Raw genomic sequence first — 12,984 nt, 5'->3', positions numbered from 1 at the left:
CACCAGGACAGTGCTCGGGCGTATATGTTGCAAGTAGCGAATGATAACAACTTCCGGCGAAGCTTCTCCTTCGCAACCTCCAGTAACTTCGTCAGGAGACTCGGACGGTTTCACCCTTACGAGCTGATTCTATCTGCACTACACCACTACATTCCCAAGAAACACACAGCATATACTTTCCCGACTTTGGTTGTGCAACGTGGAGGTTACGTGCAAACCGATGGCAAGTGAGATAATAAGTACAGAGGACTTGCAAGATACAACTAATTTATTACAGATCAACAGTTTAACACAAAGGGCATAGTATTAACCAAACATTTTCTGCAAGTGCCTCTTATTCACAGGTCAGAAAGATACATTACACAATACCTTTCTAATTGAATTAGGTGCAAACAAGAACTTCTTATAACTTCTATACTAACTGTAAGCACTTCAATAATAAAAGGTAAAATCAGTTTCCTTTAGCAAGGGCACTTGAATAGGAAAGGTGAAATAAGTTTCTTTTAAGGGGCTCCGGAAAGGCTCAAAATCATGAAAAGTTCAATTTTTACTTTTTTGCGTTTTCTGAATCTGCAGACTATTACCTTTTAATAGATATATAATTTATTCGATTCCGAAGACTACAACTATTTTTAAATTTTTTTTGAAATGTGTTCTACATGGGCGTGACCCACTGTGGCGCTGTTAAACTGCTGTCAAATGGTGTTATTATTAACGTCCGTGTTCATCAGGTACATTTTAGTGATGTGAGATAAAGTATGTGTTGTGGCTAACCTGTGATGGTTCAATATATATCGCTGGTGTGATTGTCGATTGTTTCATGTTTATTTACTCTGTCGTTATCTCGAAAATATTCGTAATTAATTCTGTTTCTTGAGTCTCTGTTTTGTTGAAGTATAATAATGAGTAAAAGTAAAGTTATTAGAAATCCTGTGAAGGCTTTTAAGAAAAGGAGAAATGTTGGAAAGCCAAAGGTATGTGTTATTACTGTAAACAATAAAGACGATGAAAATCCCCAACATAGCTTGTGTCCCAAAGAAGAAGACAGTTGGTGTAAATATAACAAAGGATTGCTAACTGGTGAAGTGTACACTCATAAGCATAGTCTGCCTCATGCAATAATGGAGGTGATAAAACCTATTTTCAGAGACTTAGCAGCACCTGAACTGTTGAAAAAGTGTATTCACGGAAAAACTCAACACCCCAATGAAAGTGTAAATAGTGTTATATGGTCGAGAATCCCCAAGACTGTATTTGTTGGAATAGAAACACTTCACTTTGGTGTGTATGATGCTGTTGCGACTTTCAATGATGGCAACATCGTAAGGTGCAAGGTATTTAGAAATATGGGGATGAAGATAGGTTCTAACATGGTACGAGCGATGCTTGCTTTAGACAAGGAACGCCTTCGGGCTGCAGACAGGGCTGTAAAGAGTCTAGAAATACAAGCAAGAGTAAACAGGAGGAGGAACAAGAGGAAGCTGGAGGAGGAGTTTGCAGAGGATGAAGATAATCCATCCTATGGACCTGGAATGCACTAAAAAGTTAATCCAATCTTTGTCGCTCGATTCCCAAAACTTTTATTTTCGCATACTAATTACATGTTTTCTAAGGATCTTCCAAACATATTTGTTTCAAACTCTCAGTAAATGTTACACAGTACCTTTTGCATAATTTAACACAGCCTTTTTCCAAAAAACTGTATATTTTTGAATATATAAATAAAAAATTGCAAAAAAATGTTGTGAATTTTCATTACAATTGAAAAAAAAATCATCTTTAATAACTGAACTAAAATTTTGTAAAATCCCTGTGTTAAGTTGTAGCCCATATTCCAATAAATAATCTGTAAAAAGTTCAACTTCCTACCTCAAATACTTTGTGAGGAAAGATGTAATTTATAAGCGTTATTTTAACATTGCAAGTATAGGGCGTTCCGGAGCCCCTTAAATAGGTCACCTGGGCAAGCACAATAGGACAATTTACATAATTTCCAATTTCCGCTACCCATAAAGTATTTCTCTTTAACATGTACATAAGGTCAACTCTCGCTGCACGTAAGGTATAATTCAGAACACTAGTCTCCATCCTTTATGGTTTCAAAGGTAAATATATAAGCAGTATAGCAAACGGAACATACGCCTTGGCGTCCATATGCGGAGGAAACTTAATGCAAGATCCCCACTCACTGCAACCCGAAGAACTCAGTGGCCACCGTAACGGTTGCCATTTTGCCCGCGGCCAAAGGAACCTCCCGTTCCCTCTGGTTCTGGTCGGCCAAGGCGTCGTACTCCGGACATCGATTTGGACATGGACTAGGTGCCCGCTGCAGTGCGATCTCCACTCACTGCAACCCAAAGAACTCAGTGGCCACCGTATCGGTTGCCATTTTCCCCGCGGCCAAAGGAACCTCCCGTTCCCTCTGGTTCTGGTCGGCCAAGGCGTCGTACCCCGGACATCGATTTGGACATGGACTAGGTGCCCGCTGCAGTGCTGCAACAGAAAAGCACAAACACACAGCCACAGCCAAAAGAAGCAATGTTAACAGCAGCAGAATATAGTAAGATAAAATTCTGCAAAGATAGATCACATCAAGACAAAGGCAAATTAAAAATGGTTAAAAGAATTAACTGTAGACTTCAAATTTCAAAATATGTAAAACTGCCCTAGCACAAACAGACTAGTTTTAAAAGGGCAACGATAAGACAAAGCATAATATTATTACACCAGTACGTCACAGTTCCAGTACAATATTGGCACTCATAAGAAAAGGTAGAAGCTAGTGATAACACGGGTAGGTCCGAGTGCAAAACTAGAAAGCTTGAATGTCTACTTCGTCAATAGACAGCTGCGTGGTACATAGTTCAACTCCATTAGTCAAAATGAATAAGACATTGCTCAGTGTCCTGTGCAGGAAACCATGGCCCAGTCACGCCTCAAGAACTTGCAATAAAAGGCCCGCTTCCGCACTTCGAGCCACATACACCGGTCGAATCCAGCTTACTCCATGCAAACACAGGTTTCACTCTCTGAGCAGCGACACGTACCGGCCGTTCAGAAGCCAAAACCCCATCTGCCTGCCAGCCCACCAGCACCACCACCGGCCAACGAGGCAAAGATAAGCAAAGCCAGAGAGGAACAATCAATCCGAGTGAACCGAACGGGGATAGCGACTGGCGCCAGCGCCTCCGCACGACCGCCACCGGCCAACGAGGCAAAGATAAGCAACGCCAGAGAGAAACAATCAATCCGGATGAATAGAACGGAGAAAGCGACTGGCGCCAGCGCCTCCTCACGACCACCACCGGCCAACGAGGCAAAGATAAACAACGCCAGAGAGAAACAATCAATCCGGATGAATCGAGCGGAGAAAGTGACTGGCAGCAGCGCCTCACCACGACCACCACCGGCCAACGAGGCAAAGATAAGCAACGCCAGAGAGAAACAATCAATCCGGATGAATCGAATGGAGAAAGCGACTGGCGCCAGCGCCTCTCCACGACCACCACCGGCCAACGAGGCAAAGATAAGCAACGCCAGAGAGAAACAATCAATCCGGATGAATAGAACGGAGAAAGCGACTGGCGCCAGCGCCTCCCCACGACCACCACCGGCCAACGAGGCAAAGATAAGCAACGCCAGAGAGAAACAATCAATCCAAATGAATCGAATGGAGAAAGTGTTTGGCGCCTGCGCCTCCCCACGACCACCACCGGCCAACGAGGCAAAGATAAGCAACGCCAGAGAGAAACAATCAATCCCGATGAATCGAACGGAGAAAGCGACTGGCGCCAGCGCCTCCCCACGACCACCATCTGCCAACGAGGCAAAGATAAGCAACGCCAGAGAGAAACAATCAATCCGGATGAATCGAACGGAGAAAGTGACTGGCGCCAGCACCTCCCCACGACCACCACCGGTCAACGAGGCAAAGGTAAGCAACGCCAGAGAGAAACAATCAATCCGGATGAATCGAACGGAGAAAGCGACTGGCGCCAGCGCCTCCCCACGACCACCACCGGCCAACGAGGCAAAGGTAAGCAACTCCAGAGAGAAACAATCAATCCGGATGAATCGAACGGAGAAAGCGACTGGCGCCAGCGCCTCCCAACGTATCAGGTTGGATCATCGCCTTTTATAGACGAGGTGAATCCACATGTTCCCACAGCTTCCTTTGCACATGTGTTTCAGGATCGTAGTGATAAATCCACCACTTGTCCTTGCTCTAGCTTTAGGAAATCACCTGGACTGGACCGACATAACTGCAACATGTCCGCTGTTGCCTCGGTTTGGCGCGCTCGTTGAACAGGTGTGAACAGTCACGGAACTCCGCGGAAGGTGATACTTGTCATGTTCAGCACGTCGTACAACATATCGAAAACTGACTAATTTCAACATTCTCCACCGTCGCCTCGGCTGTGGCACTATGTCCTTCCACTTCTCATGTGTTTTCCAGTCCTTCATACAGACTTGTTTGGCCAGACAGGAAGCATCTTCAAACTGTCTCTAAGCACCATGGGACTTAACATCTGGGGTCATCAGTCCCCTAGACTTAGAACTTCTTAAACCTAACTAACCTAAGGATATCACACACATCCATGCCCGAGGCAGGATTCGAACCTGCAACCGTGGCAGCAGCGCGGACTGAAGCGCCTAGAACCGTTCGGTCACAGCGGCCGGCGAAGCATCTACGTCATCTACCTCTGTCATATGGTATTGTATTGTTGCTGTTCACTTTCACCAACTCAACAGACTGTAGCAAAGTTGTCGATCTCTAAGTGCAGAAAACGAATTTCCAGACACTACTCCAATTTATCAGCGGGATTTCGGTTCCGGATCGTCTGGCGACTGCAGATAATTTGCTGGAAACAAACAAATAATTAATTACATAACTTTATTTTTTCGAGATGAAAATTAAATTTCTATGACTACTTCCTGTAGTTACCCATTGGCTTTGTCGTGTGTACGGTCTTGATTGATAGTGCGCGATCTCACGATTGCGAAATGGAAAGTCATTCCTATATGAGAACTCTTGTTAATGCATAATGGATCCTTTGAATAAAATGTAGTAGTTATTAAAGTTTCGCCCGCATCTCGTGGTCGTGCGGTAGCGTTCTCGCTTCCCACGCCCGGGTTCCCGGGTTCGATTCCCGGCGGGGTCAGGGATTTTCTCTGCCTCGTGATGGCTGGGTGTTGTGTGCTGTCCTTAGGTTAGTTAGGTTTAATTAGTTCTAAGTTCTAGGGGACTGATGACCATAGATGTTAAGTCCCATAGTGCTCAGAGCCATTTTTTTTATTAAAGTTTCGTTTGTATTCTTCTGTCGGCGTAACGCGAATTATTGCGTAAAGAAAATCGGGTCTTCTCTGGCAAGTGCCGGCCGTGGTGGTCTCGCGGTTCTAGGCGCGCAGTCCGGAACCGTGCGACTGCTACGGTCGCAGGTTCGAATCCTGCCTCGGGCATGGATGTGTGTGATGTCCTTAGGTTAGTTAGGTTTAAGTAGTTCTAAGTTCTAGGGGACTGATGACCACAGCTGTTAAGTCCCATAGTGCTCAGAGCCATTGGAACCATTTTCTGGCAAGAAAACAGTTTGATACGCCGTGTTTGGGTGAATCGAAGGCGAAACTGCTGCTCTTGTGTGCAAGGGGCGGTTCTATGGCTTCAGCTTTGCAGTTTGCTTGTACACTGATCAGCCAGAATATTATGACCACGTACCTAATAGCCAGTACGTCCATCTTCGGCACGGATATCAGCGGCGACGCTTCGTGGCATGAAAGCAACGAGACCTCGATACGTCGCAGGAGGGAGCTGGCGTCACATCTGCAGCCACCTAATTCCCGTACGTTCTGTAGATGGACGCGATGAGTTCTACCGCCATGTTCAATCACATCACAGATGTGTACGATCGGGTTCTAATCTGGAGAGTTGGGGTGCCAGCACATCAATTGAAATTCGCCACTGTGTTCCTCGAACCACTCCAGTACACTCCTGACCTCGTGACACGGCGTATTATCTTGCTGAGAAGTGCCACTGCCATCGCATCAAGATTCTCATCAAGTGGTGTATATAGTCTGCACCTAGTGTACGACACCCTTTGGCCGTCATGGTACTTTGCAGAGCGCGACTGGACCCAGGGAGGCCCATGTGAAAGTTGCCCAGAGCACAATGGAGCCGACGCCAGCTCGTCTCCCTCATGCAGCACAAGTGTCAAGGAGCTGTTCCCCTGGAAGACGACGATTTCGCGCCCTCCTATCGCATGATGAAGAACGTATCGAGATCCAACAGACCTTGCAACGTTCTGGCACTGCACCAACGTCCAGTGCCGATGGTCACGTACCCATTTCACCCGTAGTTACCGATGCAGTGTTTTGTGAAAATTGGTACGTGCATGGCCGGCCGCTGTGGCCGAGAGGTTCTAGGCGCTTCAGTCCGGAACCGCGCGACCGCTACGGTCGCAGGTTCGAATCCTGCCTCGGGCATGGATGTGTGTGATGTCCTTAGGTTAGTTAGGTTTGAGTAGTTCTATGTTCTAGGGGACTGATGACCACAGATGTTAAGTCCCATAGTGCTCAGAGCCATTTGAACCACACAGCACTACAGAAAGCGCGGGAAATACTTAATTCGAATTGACCGATGATTTAGGCAGCCAATCGGAACAGTTTCGGTCCTCAAATACTCCCGGTAAGCCCTAAGTCATCAAATAGAATCACAGAAAGCAATTTATTTAAAAACATCTGCATTCAGGAAAACAAATTTAATTTTAGTAAAAGAAAGCATGAATTAGCAATAGAAATTAATTACTAAGTGCTTTAATATCTAATTTCTCTTCCGGCTCCCTTTATACAAAAGCACTTACACTGAGACCTATGTTACATGGTTCCTGATTGCACAATAACTTTCCCACACATGCCTTTACATAGTTATTAATAGAATACAACATCCACACTTCACGTACAGGGTGTTTCAAAAATGACCGGTATATTTGAAACGGCAATAAAAACTAAACGAGCAGCGATGGAAATACACCGTTTGTTTCAATATGCTTGGGACAACAGTACATTTACAGGCGGACAAACTTTCGAAATTACAGTAGTTACAATTTTCAACAACAGATGGCGCTGCAAGTGATGTGAAAGATATAGAAGACAACGCAGTCTGTGGGTGCGCCATTCTGTACGTCGTCTTTCTGCTGTAAGCGTGTGCTGTTCACAACGTGCAAGTGTGCTGTAGACAACATGGTTTATTCCTTAGAACAGAGGATTTTTCTGGTGTTGGAATTCCACCGCCTAGAACACAGTGTTGTTGCAACAAGACGAAGTTTTCAACGGAGGTTTAATGTAACCAAAGGACCGAAAAGCGATACAATAAAGGATCTGTTTGAAAAATTTCAACGGACTGGGAACGTGATGGATGAACGTGCTGGAAAGGTAGGGCGACCGCGTAAGGCAACCACAGAGGGCAACGCGCAGCTAGTGCAGCAGGTGATCCAACAGCGGCCTCGGGTTTCCGTTCGCCGTGTTGCAGCTGCGGTCCAAATGACGCCAACGTCCACGTATCGTCTCATGCGCCAGAGTTTACACCTCTATCCATACAAAATTCAAACGCGGCAACCCCTCAGCGCCGCTACCATTGCTGCACGAGAGACATTCGCTAACGATATAGTGCACAGGATTGATGACGGCGATATGCATGTGGGCAGCATTCGGTTTACTGACGAAGCTTATTTTTACCTGGACGGCTTCGTCAATAAACAGAACTGGCGCATATGGGGAACCGAAAAGCCCCATGTTGCAGTCCCATCGTCCCTGCATCCTCAAAAAGTACTGGTCTGGGCCGCCATTTCTTCCAAAGGAATCATTGGCCCATTTTTCAGATCCGAAACGATTACTGCATCACGCTATCTGGACATTCTTCGTGAATTTGTGGCGGTACAAACTGCCTTAGACGACACTGCGAACACCTCGTGGTTTATGCAAGATGGTGCCCGGCCACATCGCACGGCCGACGTCTTTAATTTCCTGAATGAATATTTCGATGATCGTGTGATTGCTTTGGGCTATCCGAAACATACAGGAGGCGGCGTGGATTGGCCTCCCTATTCGCCAGACATGAACCCCTGTGACTTCTTTCTGTGGGGACACTTGAAAGACCAGGTGTACCGCCAGAATCCAGAAACAATTGAACAGCTGAAGCAGTACATCTCATCTGCATGTGAAGCCATTCCGGCAGACACGTTGTCAAAGGTTTCGGGTAATTTCATTCAGAGACTACGCCATATTATTGCTACGCATGGTGGATATGTGGAAAATATCGTACTATAGAGTTTCCCAGACCGCAGTGCCATCTGTTGTTGAAAATTGTAACTACTGTAATTTCGAAAGTTTGTCTGCCTGAAAATGTACTGTTGTCCCAAGCATATTGCAACAAACGGTGTATTTCTATCGCTGCTCGTTTAGTTTTTATTGCCGTTTCAAATATACCGGTCATTTTTGAAACACCCTGTATGTCCTCCATAAGGTCTCTCACTCTCTCCACAACATACACACAACAAAACGTAATTTAAAAGCAATTTTCAAAATAGTTACTATTACGTCAGTAGCTATTGTGATGAAAGCAAAAGAAAAGTCTAGAAAAATAGGTCCTATGAACGGAATTTTTTAATTATACTTTGCAGCCCTGGCTTAGTTTCGTAACACCAGCAAAGCTATTATGGATTTTAGATAAAAGTATACAAGTCTGTACAAGGAATATGAAAATGGTAGAGTAAAATTTAATACTACTTCTTTAGATTCATAGGGATTGTGTGCAACGGATCGTACGCACGCGGTAGACAAGCGCTTTGCCCCAGCGGCCAGAAACAGCTGCGCTGATGTGCAAAAAAAAAAAAAAAAACTACTCACCTTCCCTGTTATATGGATTATATGGCAAGGCACACTTCAAGATCGTTTACCTCGCTGCAATGTGGATAGACTCCGTATAATTCGCTGCGTTATAAGGGGAGCCCTGCAGGAATTTCCCATTCTTGACGTACACAGTGCATTTCAACATGTAAGAGGTTGGTATTGACTGAAAGCCATGTTCCACTCATTGGTAGAGCCCTTCGCCCCTAAACATGGTGGTAGTCAAGACCCAGTGGAGTGGATAAAACGATTTGGAGGGGAAGGCAACGAATTTTCTCATGCTGGTCGAATGGCGCCGTGTCGATCCGTTTTGAGATCTGCGTGTGGGGAGGTGAATTTGTCACATACAGTTACATTCCACGGACTTACAGTGGCATAGCGGCTGCTGCCTTCAAAAGAGGAAGCAGTATTCGCCGTCAAAGCAAGGGCAGCGGCTTATTGCAATCGCTTGCGCGAACTGTAGTGCTCTGGGGACCCCCTTCCATTTTTCAGAGCCTGTATGACTGACCTCCTACGGTCAAAGCGGACCATGAGGCCAACAACTGGCCTCGCTCCGTTCTTAACAAGATAGTTTGAAGCCTTCCTCCCGACTTAGCAAGCCTTGTACTCTTCTCAAAAGTAGCCAAGAAATGAGCATAAAGTAATGAATATCACCCAGCGATATGTGATGGTCATGTTACAATGTGGTTACCATTATATTGCTGAAACCTATCACCTTTATAAGCCAGAAATATAACAGCTACTGTCTACATTACGGCCTATGCAATCCGGAGGTGATCCTGCTGTTTACCCAATAGCATCCCACACCATCATCCGAAGTGATGTACCCATATGATGGTGATAAATGCAATGTGACAACCTTTCTTAAAGCTTCCAAACACGATGCCATTATTGTGATGCTGACGGTGGAACCGAGACTACTATGAAAAGAACACGTTGTGCAACTTCTGAGTCCAATGTTGTTTTGTTTGGATGCACATCCACCACCGGCGAGACTTCGTCTTTTGCCACATCAACTGAAGCAGTAACAGAAGTCGCTCTGCTGGCAGTCCGTGGTGTTTCAGGCGTCGTTGCTCTTTGCGGATACAATTCGCCCTAATCGAGGTATGGTGCATCTAATAACAGATAATGGTCCATGCCCCAGACAGCTGCATCGAATGGGATGTATTAACACACCCATCTGCGAATGTGGAGAGGAAGGTTCCGTCTTTTCAGTTCCCCTTTTCTTTTTTTTAGGTAGAGAGACTGCAGACAATTAGATGCGACCTGCAGAACCTGCAAGCCATCAAAACTTGTAGTCCATACTTAAAGTAAATATGAATACACATCGAATATCTAAAAGGTAACTGCTCAGCTTTCAGTCTGTAATATTAAGTGGACGCTTCGAATATCAAAATAAGTCAACAGATCATAAGATGCGTTTCTGCCATTGTAGCATTGTAGATAATGACAGGAAGATATCAATATAATTAGTTAAGGTATAGATACACACACATCAAAGACGTTTTGCATCAACCCAGTTCCCAGAACTCCTGAAGCCAGGCGTTGACTGTGGAAATTGTATCAAGACACAGTCCCTTTAACTGTTCAGAGATGTCACTAAACCCGCCCAAAGATGTAAACAACCATGCATGAGCAGCGCCCATCAGACGGAGGGGGTCCGGCAGCCGATTATTTCCAGTCATTCCACCAGGAAGGAGGTACAGGCCTCGTCTGTAGCTCAACCATGCCTAGACGGTCAATACCGCGATTCGATCGCGTCCGCATTGTTACTTTGTGCCAGGAAGGGCTTTCAACAAGGGAAGTGTCCAGGCGTCTCGGAGTGAACCAAAGCGATGTTGTCCGGACATCGAAAGATACAGAGAGACAGGAATTGTCGATGACATACCACTCTCGGGCTCCCCAAGGGCTACTACTGCAGTCGATAACCGCTACCTAAAGATTATAGCACGGAGGAATCCTGTCAGCAACGCCACCATGTTGAGTAATGCTTTTCGTGCATCCACAGGACGTCGTATTACGACTCAAACTGTGCGCAATAGGCTGCATGATGCGCATGTTTACTCCCGACATCCATGGCGAGAGCCATCTTTGCAACCACTATACCATGCAGCGCGGTTCAGATGGGTCCAATAACATGCCGATTCGACCGCTCAGGATTGGCATCACGTTCTCTTCACCGTTGAGTGTCGCATATGCCTTCAATCAGACAATCGTCGGAGACGTGTTTGGAGGCAACCCGGTCAGGCTGAACACCTTAGACACAGTGTCCAGCGATTGCAGCATGATGGAGGTTACCTGCTGTTTTGGTGTGGCATTATGTGGGCCGACGTACGTTGCTAGTAGTCATGGAAGGCGCTGTAACGGCTGTACGATACGTTAATGCCATCCACCGACCGATAGTGCAACCATATCGGCAGCATACTGGCGAGGCATTCGTCGTCATGGACAAACATTCGCGCCCCCATCGTGCACATCTTATGAATGACTTCCTTCAGGATAAGGACATCGCTCGACTAGAGTGGTCAGCATGTTCTCCAGACATGAACCCTATCGAACATGCCTGGGATAGATTGAAAATGGATGTTTATGGACGACGTGACCCACCAACCACTCTGAGGGATCTACGCCCAATCACAGTTGAGGAGTGGGACAATATAGACCAACAGTGTCTTGATTAACTTGTGGATAGTATGCCATGATGAGTGCAGGCATGTGTCAACGCAAGAGGACATGCTACTGTGTATTACAGGTACTGGTGTGTACAGCAATCTGAACCACAACCTCTGAAGGTCTCGCTGTATGGTGGTACAACATGCAATGTGCGATTATTATTAAAGAGCTGAACTGATATTGATTTCTATTCCAATTTTCTGTACAGGTTCTGGAACTCTCGGAACCGATGATGGTGATTATTTTTGGTTTGTGAGGCGCTTAACTGTGTGGTTATCAGAGCCCGTATGAATTTCCAACCTTTGCTCAGTCCAATCTCGCCACTTTCATGAATGATGATGAAATGATGGGGACAACACAAACACCCAGTCATCTCGAGGCAGGTGAAAATCCCTGACCCCGCCGGTAATCGAACCCGGGACCCCGTGCTCGGGAAGCGAGAAAGCGACCGCTGCGGACCTCGGAACTGAGGTGATGCAAAACTTTTTTTGATGTGTATGCATATATGCTATGACCATCCACACAGGCATGCATAAACTCGAGAATTGCCAAGGCATGCACATGTCAGTTTGGGCAATGTAGAATAGTGTAGCATCCATAGGTTTAGAAGTGGGTATAGTTGTATTTAGTCGGCAGACCTGGAGTTCTTCCGAGGCGGATAGTAAAGTATGTATTGATACGCGCTGGAAGTTATTCACTTCGAAGGTGAGTTAATTCCTCTCATTTTATGCTGTTTTTAATTATTATTTTCAGTGCCCTATTTTATTTCTAGATTAATATAACCAGTAGCTGCTGTTAATGGAACTTACTATTATATACACAGTATAAAACAATATATGTCAACACGACTATTAAACATGTACGATCTGTTTACAGTTCCATATAATAGGTCTAAAGTTCGTGGCAATTAATTGAACTGAATTGTGTGAATACTTGTTTTGCTGCAAACAAGTCTATATTCTGACTCAACGTACGCGCTGTTTCTATAGAGTCCTGCACGGCCAAGTAAATAGTATGGCTGTCCTCTTGGGCGCTAGTTCCGTGCAGCCATTGCGATCCTGTGTGTCACTGAGTGTGGCTTTAATATCTCTGTTGATTTCATATTCTCATAACAGTCCTGGTATCCCGAGTGACGTGAGCAACAATAACACAGAATGATGAACAGTGGTCTCGATATTGTTGAATTCCAACATGATGCTGGTATACGTCTCTTCTCCTTACACATGGCGTAATAACATATCTTCACATACAGTCAACATATGCGATTTCTGAATGATAAACTCGCAACGTGTAGAATATAAATGGTGTTATTCGTTAGTACCAACTACTTTGTGCGATTGTGATAGAATGATAATCATACATATGGAAGCATGTAGAACACTTTATGTCAATTTAATCGTTTGTAAAGTACAT

The 12,984-nt window shown here is 45.3% G+C and overlaps 1 protein-coding gene across 1 annotated transcript; it reads left to right on the top strand.

Moving 5' to 3' along the window:
* Positions 1–3,007: 3,007 nt before the first annotated feature.
* Positions 3,008–4,141, top strand: LOC126252190 (fibrous sheath CABYR-binding protein-like). The gene has a single exon (XM_049953060.1). The coding sequence runs from the start codon at positions 3,008–3,010 to the stop codon at positions 4,139–4,141; it is 1,134 nt and encodes a 377-aa protein (XP_049809017.1).
* The last annotated feature ends 8,843 nt before the right edge of the window (positions 4,142–12,984 follow it).

This window comes from Schistocerca nitens, chromosome 4 (assembly GCF_023898315.1).
Source record: "Schistocerca nitens isolate TAMUIC-IGC-003100 chromosome 4, iqSchNite1.1, whole genome shotgun sequence".
NCBI classification, from domain to species: domain Eukaryota; kingdom Metazoa; phylum Arthropoda; class Insecta; order Orthoptera; family Acrididae; genus Schistocerca; species Schistocerca nitens.
Note: the sequence above shows the minus strand (reverse complement) of the source record. Positions and strands in the feature narration are given on the sequence as shown.